The following is a 20,027-nucleotide window of genomic DNA, read 5'->3' on the forward strand; positions in this document are numbered from 1 at the left end:
CTTGTGGGGATTGTAATGTGGACAGCGAGGTTCATCAATTGTCGTAAACAACAGTGTATGACGAAATACCCCCTGATACAAGTATACACTGTCCGATCTGATGGTGACTCAGACGTAGTAGAACCAGAAGAGGATAGGATGGAAGAAGCGTCAAATACCATAGATGAACGGTCGTTCGAAATATTGAGCGACCACATGTGTCGCTTGATGAATCACTACCCGATCGACCACTTGATAATGTCATTCCCAACGCGTTACCAACATCGTACGAAGTAGTGGAAAGTTGCAGTAAGCGTCGTGGTCGACTACTCGTGAGCAATGACGGCTACACATACAACGCAAGAAAGACACACAGTGGAAGAACGTACTGGACATGTAGTGTGAGAAATAAACAAGTACTGTAACATGCTTCGCTAGTGTAAAACAGTTTGGCGAGATGATTGCAGCCAGTCTAAATGGGCATACACATCCCGTAAATCCAGGGGCATATAAAAAGTCTACAATCAGAACAAAGGCGAAGCAGGTCGGTCGCAGTGATGTGTTCTGTCCGGCGGCTGAAATTGTAGAGACGGTCATGAAGAAATGGTGTCAGAAGACGATGTGTGCCTGCCTCGAATGGACAATCTTACAAGAGCCGTCAACTTACACTGCCAGAAGATGCGCTCACAAGAACCATGTGACTTGAATTTTGACCTTGACAGGGAATACATAGGTGACAACTTTATACTCGATGACATCAGTTATGAAGACCAACGACATATAGTGTTCGCAACAACGGAACAACTCGGTGAATTAAAACAATCAAGAAAGTGGTTTGTAGATGGGACTTTCAAACTGGTCAAACGTCCCTTCTACCAACTAGTGACTATTCATGCCTTCGTAAGAAAAGGCGAAGATACCAAACAGGTACCACTGGTATATATTCTTATGTCACGAAGAACCAAGCAAGACTACATTCAAGTCCTATCCAGCATTCACCGCTACCTGGATTCCCCTCTTGTTGAGTGGTTCATGGTCGATTTCGAAGCTGCAGCCTGGCAGGCGATCAGAGACGTGTTCCCCGGTTGTGTAATAAAAGGCTGTGTCTTTCACTGGGTGCAGCGAATCTATAGGAAAGTAATGAACGAGGGGTTTAAGACCGCATACACCAACAAAGGCGACAAGTATCTGTTCTTACGGAAGGTAATGTCACTCCCATACCTACCAGATGAGCACATAACATCAGCCTTCAATCAACTGCACCAACAGGCAACTGAAGTCGGGGGTCCGGTGTTGAAAGTACTGGACTACGTGGAGAAAACGTGAATCAACGGATCAGTGTGGTGACCAGAGAATTGGATAGTGCTCATAAAGAGCTTTTAGGACGCCGTGATTTCCTTTTTAGGGATTTAACCCAAAAACAAAAATAACAAGATATGTATATTGTTGTTTTTGTTTATGGGAAAACTCCCTAAAAACTATCTTATTTATTCGAAGATAAAACAGAGTTGAAACGGCCCACCGTATTCAAATTCTAAATGACACGTTGAAGTAACCCATTTTGGTTTCTATTGAACGGAGACCGCGCATGAAAACAATATTGACCGGGCAGGTCTTCCACGTGCAGCCTTAAAATGACAGTATAGACTTATAGACGAACATATTGCTCAATATTTCCTTCTACGCCCATAGACAGCAGTATCGTACAAAATAACACCCTCTCGTAGATCTCTACCCATAATTTCCAGGTCCTTGGGATGGTTGGTTTTAGTTAAATATGTTTTGGCAAATGATATATGGTAATATTGATAAGAAAATGCCATTTGAAAAAAATGAGTGTTGGCCATGTTATAATGAGATCCTATTGGCATCGGAATTACGAAATATCTTGGGCGTTTCAATTATGTTATTGTCTACGAAGCACGATGTCACCATACATCGTAAGGATACATCGTAACTTTGACAGATAGGTATTTAATTGCGTGCCTTTCAGGTGTTTCCAAATACGAGTCCATGAGAATTTATAAACTCGGCTATCTTGCCCTAGTCACCATGTGATATTTGCTGATTAATATTATATATATGTTTAATCAATTTCGGTGTCGAGCTTGAATTCGGTATACACATGTGTACACATGGTTAAGACTTACGATGTACTATGTACAAGTCGCAATTTATTTATGTTATTTTCAAAATATTATAATTTTATTTGGGTTTCTCTTCATAAATTCTTTTGAAGAGTTCAATTACTATTAGAATTCCGATGTATAATATGAACTCCTTCCATCATCCGAACAACCGTTAAAATACACTGCATATGCTGTGTCATATCCGTATTATTATCGTGCATTTCTTCTGTGAGTTTTAATAAAGATTGTAGTACTTATCTGTGACGTATTCCAGAGCATCTAACACCATGGTACGTTTCAGAGGTAAGTAATTGATAACCACAACGACATATTTTATCCTTTCTTTTGCACATGTTCAAGGCTGTTTGTTAATTTGCATACCTGTGCCATAATCTATCTCTAGATCATGTACAGAATTGGCAACCGATCAGCATAATAAGTTATTTCTGCATGTGTATTTACATTAAAGTTATGTGCATTTTTCTATCAAACAATTCGATAGGTTTATGGTCTTTTTTTAAGACTGGGTTGATACATTGGTGTACTCTGTTATCAAGTTATATAGAACATGAAAAAAGGTCTATCTGAATAAAAATGTTTCCCTGGTAAGATTTTGAATTTGTTCATCTCTATACATGTATTCTACATTTATTCAAACTAACCAACATTTTCAACAGATGAGGCTATCTTATATCAGCAGATGACAGAGACATAAACCATTAAAATAAGATAGGTGCTCGCTCGGCCCAATTTTTCAAATGCTATTGTTCAACTTTTAACAATTATTTGCAGGTTTACCATGATCTGTTGCTGTTGCACCTTGTGAAAAAAAATAGTGCGTACATTTTAAATAACTTAAACCAACAATATGAAACCCATATTATATTTTAAAGAGTTGTAATAAAAAAGAACAATGATGCATAACTTGTAAACATATTTGAATAATATACATTTGATTAAGCATTTATAACGACAATAAAATATGTAAATGCAGTATTTTGCTCGGGTTTTCTTCCCATACATAACGACTGCTATTAAGATACGTGTGGGTGATAGTCGGTTTTTAGTATACATAATATTTTGTTAGGATTAATGTTATCGCACATGTTCAAATTAAAAATACAAATTTGCGTTCGGAGAAAACGTGAAGGTTAAGCCTTATATCTGAAGGTTTATACCTCCACTTTCAGAGAGAGCGGGGAATTTAGATATTCCCCATTCCATCCCTCCAACGGAATTTTGTATCGTTCGTAACTTTAAAAAAGTATTGCTGCTAAAGAGCATATCAGGCAGACTGTGAACTGCTTCGATATTTTGATTTCGGTGTATTAGACATGTTCGCAGTTATGGACCCTTTTACTAAAAATGACAGTTTGAAAATTGAACCGTGAGTAACTCAAAAAATATTGTTGCTAGAGAGCTTGAACTTCAAAAACATATGGATCAGCATTCACACTTGCACAGCTTTATATTTTGGTTTTGGTGTCGTCGATTAAATCGGATTGACGGCCCCTGTAATAAAATGCATTTGGTAATTTGTGTCTGGCGTAGCTCAAAAAGTATTGAAGAAAATTTACACAAATAATCAACAAATATGTGAACTTGCTCACACTCATGTTTTGATTGGAATGGTGTTATTAAAATAACAAAAGAAATGCATAACTATTTATTATACCGTGCACAATTTAAAATGTCGATCGATAAAAAATTATAACCTCATATTCTGAAAATCAATAAGACATAATTCAATCCCCTTGCATATGCATACACATACAGTCAAATCATCGAATATCACACTTTTAATATGTCAAGTACTCCAATCACTTTACAAATTAATAAATAAGATATCTTCAAAGACAATACAAGAATATAAACTCATTTTCATCATTCTTCCAAAAGCATGCATTATACTGGGCAATTTACCTACAAAATTGGGCCTGCAAATAATTAAAACGTATGGTCACCGTAAACGAGCAATAAAAGTTAAGTAAAACTATCAAAACAAAGCATTTGATGTTCAACCTGGTTCTGGCGCACATATTTTGAATTCTATGCAATTCAGTTTCATCTAAACTATATAACACTAAGGGTGGGATAAAATGAGTGTCACGACCAGGATTGCGGTCCCGTGTCTTGCAAATGTATTTGATGAGACTTCTGATTCAAAACGTGTTCTGAAATCGAGAGACACTTCGTGGCAACTCGCAAATTGTCGTATCTCTTATATTTTTGTCCCTGCGATGATTATTTCGTTTGGTGTTATTTCTTGAAGCTGTTGCCTCATACCAAACATAAGACCTTTAGGTGTAGATGTGTCAATTTTATCGAACATGTATCTCCTTGCATTAAGCGATTGATTGAATCATTTTAAAATATCATCATTATTATATGAGAAAAATTTGCCGTGTGAAGAAACAATCATTCTGATATAAAATATGTACAAACAGCTTATCTAAAAAGTATGCGGACAGTACATTTTAGCTGATTATCCTTTTCTGTAATATATATATTAGGGATGGCATCGAATACCTACATCGGTATTCGAATACTCGCAAATCCATTCAATCGAATATTCGAATATTTGCATTAACCCTTTCCCACATAGATACGTATAATCCCTACTCTATCGATTCCCCTATACATACGTCTTATTACGGCTCTATCGATTACCGCTGGCATACGAATTTTAACGACTATATCGATTACTTCATAATCCCTTATAATCACGACTCCCATTTTCAAGATGAAAATCTTGTTTAAATTAACGATTAAAGTGTTAAAGAATTGCATAAACACATTCGGCGGCCATTTTTCTAAAATGTCGAGTATATATATATAAATATATACATATATAAATATATAGGTTGAAACACACACACACACACTAAAATGTGTTCATGCTCAACGTGTTTCACATTATTATATACAATTTTTAATGACTAGTAGTCTATTACAACTTTGTCCAACAACTATTTCGCCACGCATCTTGCTGTAATAGACGGACTGCGGGTGCTTTACTCCATCCATCATATCGGCCAGTACGGTACCATGCCCTTGTCCGTCAATCATAAGCACGGTGTTTGAGCTGCTATTACACACGAGAACTTGCCCGAGTTCTGTCACGTGCACACCCGTGGGGTTTACTAGATCATAGTCAACATGTAGGACTTCCTTAGTTCCATTCCGTGAAATTTCGAGGACCTGATTGTGATTGTAGTTTGTAACGTAGACCTTTTGCCTGTTCGTGCGTTTAGCACATTTATTCACTGTAAATATATATTTTGGTAGTTTTATTGTAATAAATGTTAAAGTATACAAAACAAAAATTAAGGCATCACATATAATTAATAAGACCTTAGTACCTGCACAAATTTAGGTAGTAAGGAATTGCATTCTAATGATTTATGTATTCGGGTTTTCTTTCATATATGAGTTTGCACAAACTTACAAACGACAAACGACGTGATATTTTTTCCTTCTGTTTTTTTTATTCACAATAACGATGTTAGGGGCATTTTCACAGATATTGGGATTTATTGAAGTTTGTCATTAAATGCTGTATATTGATAAATGTAACCATTGGATCTAAAAAGCTCCGGTAAAAAAAAGAATAGAATTAAAGAAAGAAAAAAAAGTAGCCCTCAACTTGCCTCGACCCACTGACCCCTGGAGTAAAACACAACTCGGCCATCAGGGCTCATACAATAAGTAGTGTATTTTATACTTTAAATATGAAATCATCGTAGCGTCACAAAATATAACGAAAACAACAGAACTCTTCAAATTATTCAATAGTTTCGCGTTGCAAGGCTTTATAATTGTCAGGTTTTTAAATCGTCAAAAGATATTATGGATATTTAAGAGCATTGTCAGTGTTCAGTATTACAATTACCTCACTAATATCATAACTTCAACGAAAATGTGCAAATCTGAAACATTTTTTTTTATTTCTCAATTTACCAAAACGTGAAAAGGCCCCATACGCTTACCAGTGAGGAACGAGGATGTGTCTTCATGAATCGTTCCGATAAACTCCATCGCTGCGTTCATTTTATAATGCAATAAAGCCGTGTTTGTGGTGATAAATAGGCTGTATTCACTTGATGTGATGATGCCATTGCACTTGTGCTTAAATTCATATGTGTTTTCGACAGTGACGTTCTTTGTTGTGATGTTTATGATTAGTATTTGACCACCATTCATTGAGTTCACCGCGACCGCAACCTTGGTAGAGCTTACACAGCAGATATCGTTTGGTGGAAAAGATAGAGCCATGCAATTTACAACATGGTAGTTGTTGTCTAACACTTTGATTGAACTGTTTTTTCTGTCTGCAATTACTAGTGTTCCATTTGACAACTCGCATATGCCACGTATGTCACACACACGCTCATGCGACATTTTGATGCCATGCTCCTCGGATTCTCTACAAGAAGCGTATATCTCAGTGTTCATACTAGGATTTTTTGAGAGAAAAAATTCTCCAAAGGTCAGGAACTGGCCAACAACAGATCCTATTTCAGTATTACATTCAAATGTGATCGCTGCATCATTACTTTCATCCAAATCGTCTAATATAATTTCCGAAATATGCATTATTTCCATATATTTCATTTCCATCATAAATGTCAACGGATCCCCTTTTCTTTTCTGATTAGAAACGGCCGAATTGAGACGCTTCAAATTAGCATCCAACTGACTTAGGTTTGCCATGTCAGATTTAAGAGTGTCTTGCAATTCCCCCATTTTTCTGTCCAAGTCTCTCATGGTATTTTTCTCAATTTTATCAAACATTTCTTCGAAGTTTTTTCGAAGAGCCTTTATGTCTTCAGATGTTTTCTCATATGATTCCTGTGACGATGTGTTATTCTTGTCCCGAAATGACATCATTTCCCTAACGTGAATAAGCTGTCTTTCTATGTTCGCTGTAATTGTTTCAATGTCTGCAGTTGGAAGAAATCCTTTTTCTTTTTTAGCAACAAAAACAACTCGTTCGCATGACCTGTTGATAAGAAAATAGTGTTAGGAATGCGCACGTATAAACCGTGACTTGCATATCAGACGACAATAAGTGGATGAATATATATATCATATTCAAAGTTGATTCCGACGTATTTATTTTATAATAAGCTTTTTGGAAGAAATGTATTTTTTCTTGAAAGAAATGATATCAGTTACCTGTTATATAATCTTACTAACCATAATTACTTATACCGTGTTTCTGAAAGTTTGCTTTATTTACGATATTCAGTAACTGTGATATCACTATTAAGTGAAGACTATAGGTACAGTAAGTAAATCGTGAGTATAAATTAAAACACATGCTTAATCAAAAGATTTTTTTACGGAGATTACCGATCAAATATACCGGGTATTACAGTTATATATTGAAATCGTTATTTGTGAGCGAAGTCATGTTCACATCCGTTTGTAAATTATTGATGCATTTAATCTGTTAACACAAGGAAATATATTTTTCTGTGTTCAAATGTGTACACTTTGATAAGATTTTCAATAACTTTGTATGTGCTTTTCGGAAAGGGCATGGATGCCAAACAACACTCTTGAAACTTGTCGAGGATTGGAAATCTGCATTAGACTCCGACCAATATGTTGCTGCAGTTCTGATGGATTTATCAAAGGCGTTCGACTGCCTGCCCCATGATATTCTCCTATGCAAACTTAAATATTATGGTCTATCTAACAACTCTATTGGTCTTTTAACTTCTTATCTATCCCATAGGAAACAACAAATCAAAATAGGTAGTTCTGTAAGCTCCTGGGCTCATATTATCAAAGGCGTACCTCAGGGCTCCATACTCGGGCCTCTCCTATTTAATGTCTTCATCAATGATATCTTTTATTTTATTCACAAGGGCACACTCTATAATTATACAGATGATAATACACTTTCCTACTGTTCCACAAATTTTGATGACCTTGTTAAAGTTCTACAAGAAGAAAGCAATATCCTTATAGACTGGTTTACTTTTAATTGTATGCAAGCTAATCCCGACAAGTTTCAAGCTATAGCTATTGGAAAAAGAACCGCTTCCAAAAACCTTTCTCTTGACATAAGTAATGCTAATATAAAATGTGACGATGTTGTTAAACTTTTAGGAGTAAACTTAGACTCAAACCTAAATTTTGATCACCACATTAGTAGCATTTGCAGTAAGGCAGCACAGCAGCTAAATATCCTGAAAAGAATAGGGAAAACCTCTGTCGTCTTAGTAGACTAACCATTTTCCATTCATTTATCTTAGCAAATTTCAGTTTTTGCCCTCTAACTTGGCATTTCTGTTCTAAAAGTAACACAGACAAAATTGAAAAAATACAAGAGAGAGCTCTTCGCTTTGTATATGATGATTACAACAGCTCATATGACCAATTACTCACAAAAGCAAACTTACCTAGTCTATACATTAGAAGAACCAGAGTAATAGCACTTGAAACCTTCAAAATTATAAATAAAATGTCTCCACCTGTTCTAAATGAACTTGTTATCAAACGTGAATCTCGTTATCACTTCAGGTATACCAATCTTCTTGAGATTCCCCAAGTCAAGTCTACTAAGTATGGTACACACAGCTTCCGGCATGCAGCTCCAGTTCTGTGGAATGCTTTACCAGAAAGCCACAGGAAAGCAAGTAATTTTAACCAATTTAAAAGCTTTATGATGAGCTGGACTGGCAAAGAATGCAAATGTTCTTCCTGTAAAGTTACATAGGTACATAAAGTTCTGGAGCTGCATGCCACACTGTGTTAAGTTGCTTTTGCTGCCTCTGTTTTGCTTATGTATTATTTAGTTTTTTATTCTGATTGCTTGTGCTTGCTTCTAACTTGTGTTTAGTGGCTTTTGATGTCTTTGTTTTTGCGTATGTACTATGTATTATTTTATTTTGTCTGCCTGTGCTTGCTTCTAGTTTGCTTCTAATTTGTTTCATGCTTTATTTTTGTGCTAGCTTCTAATTTGTGTTTAGTGGCTTTTGATGTCTATGTTTTGCTTATGTAGTATGTATTATTTTATTCTGATTGCCTGTGCTTGCTTCTAGTTTGCTCCTATTTTGTTTCATGCTTAATTTTGTTTCATGCTTTATTCTGTTTTTATTGTGAGAAAGCTGCTGATCAGTTCATTTCGAATCTGATTCGAGGTGATATTCGTTCTTAGCACTTTTTTATCTGTCGCACTTTTGTGTTTCTTTTTGAATTCAGATTCTTATTCACTCGTCTTATTGCAGTTTTTAGTCCTACTAGCAGGTCTAGATCAGCAGCTTCCTACACAGTTTTTAATTGCCTCAAATTTTATTAATGCTTTAATATTGTCAAACTTATTTCAGTGTTGCATGTAATTTAATATCTTAATTTGTGCTTTCACCCTTAAAAACATGTATTTGATCTTTCTTTTAGCTGATTTACTCATGTTTTATTGCTTACACTTGTTGTTTAGTCGGTTAAAAAGCTTTGCAGCTTATGTTATTTGTTATTTGTCTTGCCGACTCAAAATAAAATTTATTTATTATTTATATTTATAAATACAATTAAACATAACGATATATAATTTCACAATGAGTATACATTGTGCATCTTTTCTTAAGGAATGATTCGGATAAACAAAACTTACAGAAATAAGGATGTTAACAAATTGGTTGAATTAAAGCTTTTTAGAGCCAGAATTTTATACAAATCACTCGTATGTCATGAAGCAGTTACGAATTAAGCAATACAACTTCAGCAGATTATTCTCTTCACACCTCGTTGTGTAATTACGTACCCAACATTAAAGAAATCGTTGACGACAATGTTCGAGTATTTTCATAAAATGCTTATTTAAATTAGTTATTTATGGTTTACATTGACAGATGGTAATTTCGACATTGCAAAAGAATAAATCAAGACCAGAAAAAACTACATCAACCTCCGCGCAGTGATTTGACTGGAACCAGCGTAGCTGGATCAAATTACTGCCTTTATAACCAATCACGTGATGATAGCGTGTCCACGTGGTACAATAATGTTATCGTTCTTATTTCTACTCTTTTTAATTTAGGTATTTATTTTTTATTATGAACCTAAACTTATGTACACTATTTTCAAATTATAAAAGACAATGTTACTAATTTTCATAGTATAATACTTAAAAAATTCCTACTAAATCTGAGAAGATTTTCTTGTGATGGCAGAGATTGTCAATCTCCACGCAGATTTGTCGTTCCATGCTCTCGCATATGTTTTTTGTATTATATTACGAAAAGTAGTATAATTTTTATACTATGAAATAGTTTATAAGTTAAGGTTCATAATAAAAAATAAATTATCTGAAGAAAAAAAATAACGGTAAAATTATTGTACTACGTGGCTCGGCTATCCTCACGTAGTTATCTATGGCAGGGATTTAATCCAGCTCTGCTGGTTCCAGTTTTATCTCTGCGCGGGGTTTGAGCGATTATGTGTGACAACGACAACTCTGCGTGGATATTGATACGGCATACGGACTGTACCCGAATAATCTAAATGCAAGTGAATTCACCGAACGCAGTTGAAATTTGCAGCAAGACATGTTTGCTTGCAGATTTAACACGTAGGTCGCGCAGGTCAGGGAGCATAAACGCTATACCGCGAGAATAGCCGACCCACAAGAATGCCGGGTTTAATTATACTTGACATCACAAGTGTATTTAAAATACTTTCTATCGACGTCATTGGACGTCGTTTATCTTATTTCATTCATGTCACTGAAATGAATTTAAAATAGGAACCGCACAATAAGAGTTCTATAAAAATATTACTCTTTAGTGTTCTATTGACACGAAGTGGGTTTAGCTGCTTCGATCCTTTGAGGTGATATAATTATTTTACCAATTAAAAAATACTCAAATTATTATATTGTCCAATCATATTATTTGAAATATGTACGCACTTAAACTTTCAATAGTCAAACATAAAATTGCCCTCCCCAGTGAATTCATTTATCTTAAATGGGCTGATCAAATAACCACATGTTTTGTTATTCACATAAGGTTTATAATATATCTTAAAAATACAAATAAAAATAGGATGCTTCAGAATGGTGAGAAAGTATTTTATAATCGCTGAATAGCTATCTTGTATAACCTCCTTTGCTATTGTCGTGTCGGGCAATTTAAACTGAAACCTGCTGAAAATCTTTCTTTACATGTTTTACACTCGAAACATTTCTGAAAAGCCCCATTATTGAAATGGAATCAATTTACAAGTTAAGTAATCGTGTTCAGTTAGCTTTTTCAAACTGCCTTTAACATCTAACTAAATAATCGTCAAGCAGTACCGGCAGTCTAGAAATATTTAAACTTTTATTACACACGTATTTATTTCCAATCAGATTTTGCAAAAGTTGTTTCTGAGCATTGGAAAAAATATATAGCAAAATTAAAGAGCTAACTAATATATGCAAGGAATTCCCTTTTAGAAAGGCCATTAACGTTGAATAATTTTCAGATGAACCAAACTTATAAGAGTACCAAGATTTATCTGCTGAGTGACTTCTCAGACAAGATAACATAATTATAGTTTGTTTTTGTAAGTAGTGCAAATAGTGTTTTCATGCAATGAACATGAAGATCATTAACAAATGGTCCCATGTCTGTAAAACGAAGAATGAATGCATTTAGAGCCTGTGTTAGATAAAAGTAGTCCTCAAGTTTGTTCAAATCATGCCTCTGTGGTCAAAACTTGCCACGCCCATAGTCAAAAGATTTATATATACTTATATGTAAAAAATAACTTTAAAACTCTTTCTGAAACCAATAGATTTAGGGGTTTGATATTTAGTGTTTAACGTCGTATTGTAGTCCGCTAGAAAGGTTGTTCAAATCATGAACCTTAGGTAGAAAAAACCTATGGCTCTTCGGTCACATTATTTATATGAACTTATATAGTAATTTACTTAAACAATCTTATTCTCTGCAGCCGCATGAATTTCATTTAATGCTTGGTGTGCGACATGCTTTTTTTATATTTTTTGTGAAACTCTGTCCAAAATAATGATAATAAAAATAAAGCAATAAAAAATAATTAATCTAATTTAGCCGTGCTTAAAATGACCAATGCAATATATAAACTTTGACTCCTGAAAATATCTGACCTGGGATCATTTGCTACTTTGCTTTTAAAACTGATAAAATCTTTGGTCACAGATTCTTAAATGAATGTATGCAATATATTAAAACAAGTCTAATCATACTTCTGGCTTAAATATACGTTTAAAATAAATGTACGTTTATAAATAATTATCCATCGAAATAAAAAAAAACATAACGAGTGCGTAACGTTTTTTTCATCAATTATTTCGCAACAACGAGTATTTCTGAAAAAGCATTATAACTATCAATCTAGATTAAAAAGCCTATGTGATGGAGCGCGTTAACTTTAATTTCGGTTTCGAACCACAGTTATGGCACATTCTTATTCAATGTGATCCTTTTTTCTTATTACTATAAGAAAGTAATAAACATTCTAAATATTCCACTTTTAATAGTACAATCATTTACTAACATTAAACATTAGTAATTAGTAATTAAATCAAAGTATATTCTCTTTTATGGCTATTTAATTTGAAGTGTGATGCAATGCTGTTAATTTTTACATACATTTAAATGGTTTATGAATAACTCGTCACAAATGATTTTAACTTTGCAAGATGGGGACCCGTGTTTTATTCATGTGTATTTTGTGTGTCATGTCTAATACATTTGTTGTGTGTCTCAATGTTTGGCACTTGACCCATTGCCATAAATAAAAGAAGAAATGCAATTAAAAGGTACTTCAGTACTGCTAAGATTTATTATATTTAAAGCGAGTCATTATTTTACCCATAGTTAATAATAGTATTACCATAAATAAATAAAAAAAACTACGTTAAATATTTATGATCCACATCACAAGCCTCTACACCTTTAAGTGAACACGATGTGGGACAGATGTATAAATATCGCTTTGAAAAATAAAGTTAAGTTGTTGAAAGGTGATCGGTTATTTCCATGCTCAGTGCATACATATGATACGATAAAGTTTTAATTAAAGTAAAGATCTACACAAATATTATTTAATACATAAGGAAAATTAAAACACATTATGTTTTATTTATATTTATAAAATATTGGATATAGAAAGCACAATACCTATGATCATTGAATTGACAAAGCAAACAACACAGTCGACTGTGATCCTCACAAAACAGCTCGATGTCTTTATCAGGATGTTGATAGCACTTCTCGAGCCCTGGATTTGATTCATTAGCTGGCCAGACATCCTTCTCTCCCATTCCGCTGACGGCATGTTTCTTGTACAACCCATTGTGAAGTATAACGCACTGGTTGCAGAAACATTTACTGCATTGTTTACAGAAAAAGTGAGCCTCAGTAATAAGCCCTTCGTTTTCGCTGCAGAATGTGCAGCTAAAATCTATAACTTGATCTGATCCTTTCTGTTCCTGTGTGTGTTCGCTTCCGGAAGCCATTTTCCATACTATATTGAAAATGAACAATTTTCAGAAAATGTATTCACCACTTCCTTCTTGCGCGTGTCACTCGTAAATACTCGCGTTTACAGTCATTGTATACACCACTTTGGATCAGCAGACGACAATCGTAACACTTCGTCCATCTCCGGATTCTCCGTAAAGAGTAGACTCGTACCTAACTACCAGCCATCTTGGCTTTGATACACCCAACGCGTGATCCGCCTGCGTTATAAGGCGATATACTACGCATAAAAATAGTGATGCAATACATAGAGGGTAAACGCATTATTACCATTCCAAATCATTTTCTTATTATTTTTTTATGCAAAAACAAGCAATTGAATTATATATAATTACATAATAAATGATAAGTTGACTTTTACGGCAAACGGTATATTGCATGGTATTGTTTACATTTCAGAGTTAAAATGGATTTCAAGTCTGATCTAGAATATGCGACGAGCAAGCTGAAGATAGAGTTTAGTTTAAGCGACTACCAATTGAAAGCCCTAAAGAGTCTTAATGATTTGAAAGATACGATCGCAGTTCTTCTTACTGGCTCAGGAAAAAGCATTATTTTTCAGGTAGTAAGATGTTTTCGCGATCTTTACCACGATTGTTATATTGTGTTGAATGGCAATAAGCAATTTGCTAATTCCACACCTAGCGACAATTCATAAATATATCTGACTGTTTATTATTCATAGATTTCTGAGTAACTATGGACACATTTCTTGTTTAAAGAATGAAAAAAGTTGAATTTTCTGATTGCATTTTCCAGTTAATTCAAAAACCGTGTTATAAAATAAATTAAAATGGTTTGCTGGAATTACGACAGAACAACATCATATTTGTAATGTGTCTTGTTTTTACAGGGGTTCAGATTTCTGTAAAGCGTTCAACAGACTTGGAGACCTGACATGTTTGTTTCCCAAAATACCTCACTTGGCACTTACAGCGACAGCAACACCAAATGCTATAGAAAACCTTATTGAAAGCCTCCAATTCAAGAACACGGAGAGACTGAGAGATGCCAATTAGAACCATTTTCACTCTGAACCATGAAAGAATTTATTCACAACTATGTTTAAAGTACTTGTTTGTTTTTATTCACTATTACATACATTATATAAACATGCAATTTAAAGTATATAATAAGAACAGGGACTATACAAACAGGTATGTATAGGTCCCTGCTAGAATTAGGCAACATCTTTCAATCAAGTACATGCTATGTTTTATCCTTAAACATGACACAGTTGCTTGACCTTTCACATTTGATCAATCCAAAATTAATTAACTTGAAATTGAATAAGAAATACCAGATGTTTCCTGGTCACAAAACATGAATAAGAAATACCAGATGTTTCCTGGTCACGTTTTGTGAAAATAGTCTAAAAAATATGTATTTTAATGCGAAAGACAATGTCGTTTTAAGTGGAGTATTTAAAAACTATAAAAAAATTGACGGATTTCACATTTTAATGTGGTTTTTTGCAATCAGGTCAATATCAAGGTGTTTATAGTGTATTCTTAATGTTTATGTTGGGTACTAATCAGTTCTGATTATGATGACTTCCTTAATGCATACATACATGTATGTGTTACACTATGTGTAGTCCAACTAATTTAGGTAAAAAGTGGACAATGTTATAAGGCGATATACTACGCATAAAAATAGTGATGCAATACATAGAGGGTAAACGCATTATTACCATTCCAAATCATTTTCTTATTATTTTTTTATGCAAAAACAAGCAATTGAATTATATATAATTACATAATAAATGATAAGTTGACTTTTACGGCAAACGGTATATTGCATGGTATTGTTTACATTTCAGAGTTAAAATGGATTTCAAGTCTGATCTAGAATATGCGACGAGCCAGCTGAAGATAGAGTTTAGTTTAAGCGACTACCAATTGAAAGCCCTAAAGAGTCTTTATGATTTGAAAGATACGATCGCAGTTCTTCTTACTGGCTCAGGAAAAAGCATTATTTTTCAGGTAGTAAGATGTTTTCGCGATCTTTACCACGATTGTTATATTGTGTTGAATGACAATAAGCAATTTGCTAATTCCACACCTAGCGACAATTCATAAATATATCTGACTGTTATTATTCATAGATTTCTGAGTAACTATGGACACATTTCTTGTTTAAAGAATGAAAAAAGTTGAATTTTCTGATTGCATTTTCCAGTTAATTCAAAAACCGTGTTATAAAATAAATTAAATATGGATTGCTGGAATTACGACAGAACAACATCATATTTGTAATGTGTCTTGTTTTTACAGGGGTTCAGATTTCTGTAAAGCGTTCAACAGACTTGGAGACCTGACATGTTTGTTTCCCAAAATACCTCACTTGGCACTTACAGCGACAGCAACACCAAATGCTATAGAAAACCTTATTGAAAGCCTCCAATTCAAGAACACGGCAAAAGTATTAGCCAACCGTGACTGCGCTAATATTTTTTGGGGAAAAATAAGAAAGAATGCCAAATATTCACAAATTTGAAAGTATGATATGATAATGCATGAAGAGCTGCCTGAATTAAAAGAGCAACATATTGAGTTTATAGTCACCATAAATTACGTACTGTGATAATTTGGAATCTCTAGGCTATTGCTTTTAACTACTTTGCTATGAACTAGGAAAACATGCATATTGTCCTGAATCCAGTACACAACCAGAAGATTGAATTGTAGCACAATTTCTCAAAAACTACAAGGACAGAATGAAAGCTCACATTATTTCTGAGCTTAGAAAGAAAAATCCAAAAGTTTGTTTAGTGCTTGAAACAGTTGCCTTAGTTATGGGTCTAAACGCGCCGTCGATTGCAAGAGTTATTCATATGCAACCACCTACAACACTTGAAAAGTACATGCAAGAAATCTGTAGAGCAGGTTGCAACGGTAAACCTGCAAGTGCCTTGACTGTGGTATTATAACAACGATGACATTTTGAAAAACAGGAAAGGAATGGACATTGAAATGTTCTCATACATTCAAAACAATTCCACATGCTTGCGCTTACATTTGGTTAATCATTTTGGCTACAGTAACAGCAGTGTCTTGTTTTCAGGGAACCAAAATAGTTGTAGTAATTATATGGCTGGTTAAATGACTGAGAGATGCCAATTAGAACCATTTTCACTCTGAACCATGAAAGAATTTATTCACAACTATGTTTAAAGTACTTGTTTGTTTTTATTCACTATTACATACATTATATAAACATGCAATTTAAAGTATATAATAAGAACAGGGACTATACAAACAGGTATGTATAGGTCTATGCTAGAATTAGGCAACATCTTTCAATCAAGTACATGCTATGTTTTATCCTTAAACATGACACAGTTGCTTGACCTTTCACATTTGATCAATCCAAAATTAATTAACTTGAAATTGAATAAGAAATACCAGATGTTTCCTGGTCACAAAACATGAATAAGAAATACCAGATGTTTCCTGGTCACGTTTTGTGAAAATAGTCTAAAAAAGATTTATTTTAATGCGAAAGACAATGTCGTTTTAAGTGGAGTATTTAAAAACTATAAAAAAAATTGACGGATTTCACATTTTAATGTGGTTTTTTTGCAATCAGGTCAATATCAAGGTGTTTATAGTGTATTCTTAATGTTTATGTTGGGTACTAATCAGTTCTGATTATGATGACTTCCTTAATGCATACATACATGTATGTGTTACACTATGTGTAGTCCAACTAATTTAGGTAAAAAGTGGACAATGTTATTCCATTTTGCATCTATCAATATCGCTACTTCTTTATCCATTGCAAGAAAATAAATGCCTGGTAAAAACATGACATTTGTATTTAATATCTTTGCAATTTTATATTGCATATTATATAAGAAATGCTATTATCACACTATATGTATATTGAAAATCGTTACAATAACAATAAACGGCTCTATGCAACTGGATTTGCTTGTTTTACTCATAAATGTAGCACTATATTTTGACATTTTTCTGATAATATTTTTAATATATACTGGTATGTGCTTCTAGAATGATTAAATATAATATAAAAATTAACATCTCTTAAAGTAGAACAGTTTTATAGTGCTTTCTTTCTGTATTATTTAAGTTTTAATTCCCATACTTTTTGGGCTTAAATGAACATAACCATCAAAGCGCAATGTATGTCTATATTGTTCCAATAAATCAATAAATGCAAACGGTAAATATAAATGTTACTTATTCACAATTATCACAGAAATCATTACTAACAAAAATATATGCCGGCAATTGTGTGTAAGATTAAATACAGGACTTACATCATCAAGAAAATCATAAATGTTGAAATGATATTCACTTTGTGTTAAAAACTTCAATGATTAAAATTTCCAGTATCCGAGATCATACTTAAAGTAAAATGTTTCAACAGTACATAAAAAAATCAGTTTTTTTACAAAGGAACACATTTTAATGTTTATCCCATAAACGTAATTAATACCTTTAAATTTTGTGAGTACCTGGGCTGGTTTTCTAGAATCTTCTAACATAAATCTAAAACTAAATTTGACTTAGATGGACATTTTATATCAATTTACTGTGCCAAATTCAACAATTTATGCTCTCAAAATGAAAAATTTACTTCACCGCATAGAATATTATTTACAGTTGCACAAACAATGCCAGAATCATGTACATTGATATGAAAAGAATTGGTGATTTTCTTAGACAAAACTGTTAATTACATATTCAGAATGTATTATCGTAATATTCATTCGTTTTTTAGTACCAAAGCGCGTTTCTCTTACTTTATTATTTATAGTAATTGCATATTTTATCATTTTGACTGCATTTATAAACTGTATCATTTTTTGAGTATTTACAAAATCAAATTTAACAATAGTTTTGATGTAAAATCAGTTTTTATATGCAAGTGTCTATTTCACTTTCAAATTATAACAGCATATTATACATTATTGAAAAGATTATTCCAAGCTTGATGTCATATCTCAACTTGCATTGTGTATTAAATTGAACATTGTATTGAACTGTATGGGAAGCTATATTGATTAAGTAATGTATCTATCTATCTATATATATACTTACTAACTCCCCTTTCGGGTATTACCGACAGGTGTGTTGTATTATACAAAATACATTATTTCTACCACAAGTATACCATATAAGGCCTATTGCTACTAATTAGGTACTGTATAAATTTTATTCACTATTATTTATATTAAATTCAAGTTTTTAAGGCTTCATCTCCATTTGTTAGATACTGATGGGAAGCAAACAGCATAAAACCAGAACAGACTGTGAGTTACGCGCAAGCTGTTCTGGTTTTATGTTGTTTTCACAAAGCAATTTCCACTTGTGCTCTGAGTGGGAAAAGGTTAACATACTGATTTCCTAGTAAAGTGTAATTGTGATGATAAAAATACACTAGAAGATTATTAATGCTGAAAAATGCTGAAAAAATACATTCTTTCTGTTAAAAGTGTGTCTTGTCTCCATTTTTAAGTGTATTGAACGCACACAAAATGCAGAAAATACAATGCAATTACTGTTGCATGAAATGTGCATTAATTGCACTTTTTCTTTTAATTATATGCCTAAGTGAATTAAAATCATCTTTAAATAACCTTTTATTCCCACGGATCGAATGATCGGGGGCATATTGTTTTTGGCCTGTCTGTCTGTTGTGTGGGTCTGTCGAAAACCTTAACCTTGGTCATAAATTTTGCAATATTGAAGATAGCAACTTGATATTTGGCATGCATGTGTATCTCATGGAGCTGCAACTTTTGAGTGGTGAAAAGTCATGGTCATCCTTCAAAGTCAAAGGTAAAATACACTATATGATATCATTCGTATGAATCATGACTGTGTTCTGCTTGAAAAAAAAAATCTGCCACTTCTGTTTTGTTGTATGAAAATTACCCATAAAATTCATTTGAAAGCTCAAGAGATAAATAAAAGCATGCTACACCCTACTCCTTTTAACATGACTTGATGGTAATTAGTTCCCAATTCTATATGGCCAAGGGCAAATTTGCAGATTTGACAAGTCTGAACTGGGATCAAAGAGGCAGAGTCTTTCCTTATACTTGTATTTAATTTAATTTAAGATCTGATCAAAATTTTGCTCTTTGGCAAATTTTAGTTGGTCACAGTATTCAACTGAAGTTTTTTCACTTTGTAGTTATTATATTTTTATAATTTTAATATCAGATAACATCTCTCTTCAAAAGTTTAACATGATAATAGATTGCTTGGTGAATTCAGAAACAAGATCAATGCATCATAACATAAAATAATAAAAATATGTAAAAATGGCAGTTAAAAAAACAATAGATTATCTGCCTTAAATCTGAGATGATATGGTGATGTATTGGAATTTCTCTTGAAGATAATGTGTCCCGTAATGGTAT

General features: G+C 33.4%; 2 protein-coding genes across 2 annotated transcripts; one reads left to right on the top strand and one right to left on the bottom strand.

Annotated features, from left to right (window-relative positions):
• Positions 1-582: 582 nt before the first annotated feature.
• On the top strand, positions 583-1,305 carry LOC127872359 (uncharacterized). The gene has a single exon (XM_052415691.1). The coding sequence runs from the start codon at positions 583-585 to the stop codon at positions 1,303-1,305; it is 723 nt and encodes a 240-aa protein (XP_052271651.1).
• A 3,693-nt stretch (positions 1,306-4,998) lies between these two features.
• On the bottom strand, positions 4,999-13,743 carry LOC127874946 (uncharacterized). The gene is made up of 3 exons (XM_052419652.1): positions 13,268-13,743; positions 6,098-7,110; positions 4,999-5,374 (listed from the first exon to the last, which is right to left on the bottom strand). The coding sequence occupies exons 1-3, from the start codon at positions 13,603-13,605 to the stop codon at positions 5,028-5,030; spliced, it is 1,698 nt and encodes a 565-aa protein (XP_052275612.1). The 5' UTR covers positions 13,606-13,743; the 3' UTR covers positions 4,999-5,027.
• Positions 13,744-20,027: the final 6,284 nt, after the last annotated feature.

Source organism: Dreissena polymorpha, chromosome 3, assembly GCF_020536995.1.
Source record: "Dreissena polymorpha isolate Duluth1 chromosome 3, UMN_Dpol_1.0, whole genome shotgun sequence".
In the NCBI taxonomy this organism is placed as follows: Eukaryota; Metazoa; Mollusca; class Bivalvia; order Myida; family Dreissenidae; genus Dreissena; species Dreissena polymorpha.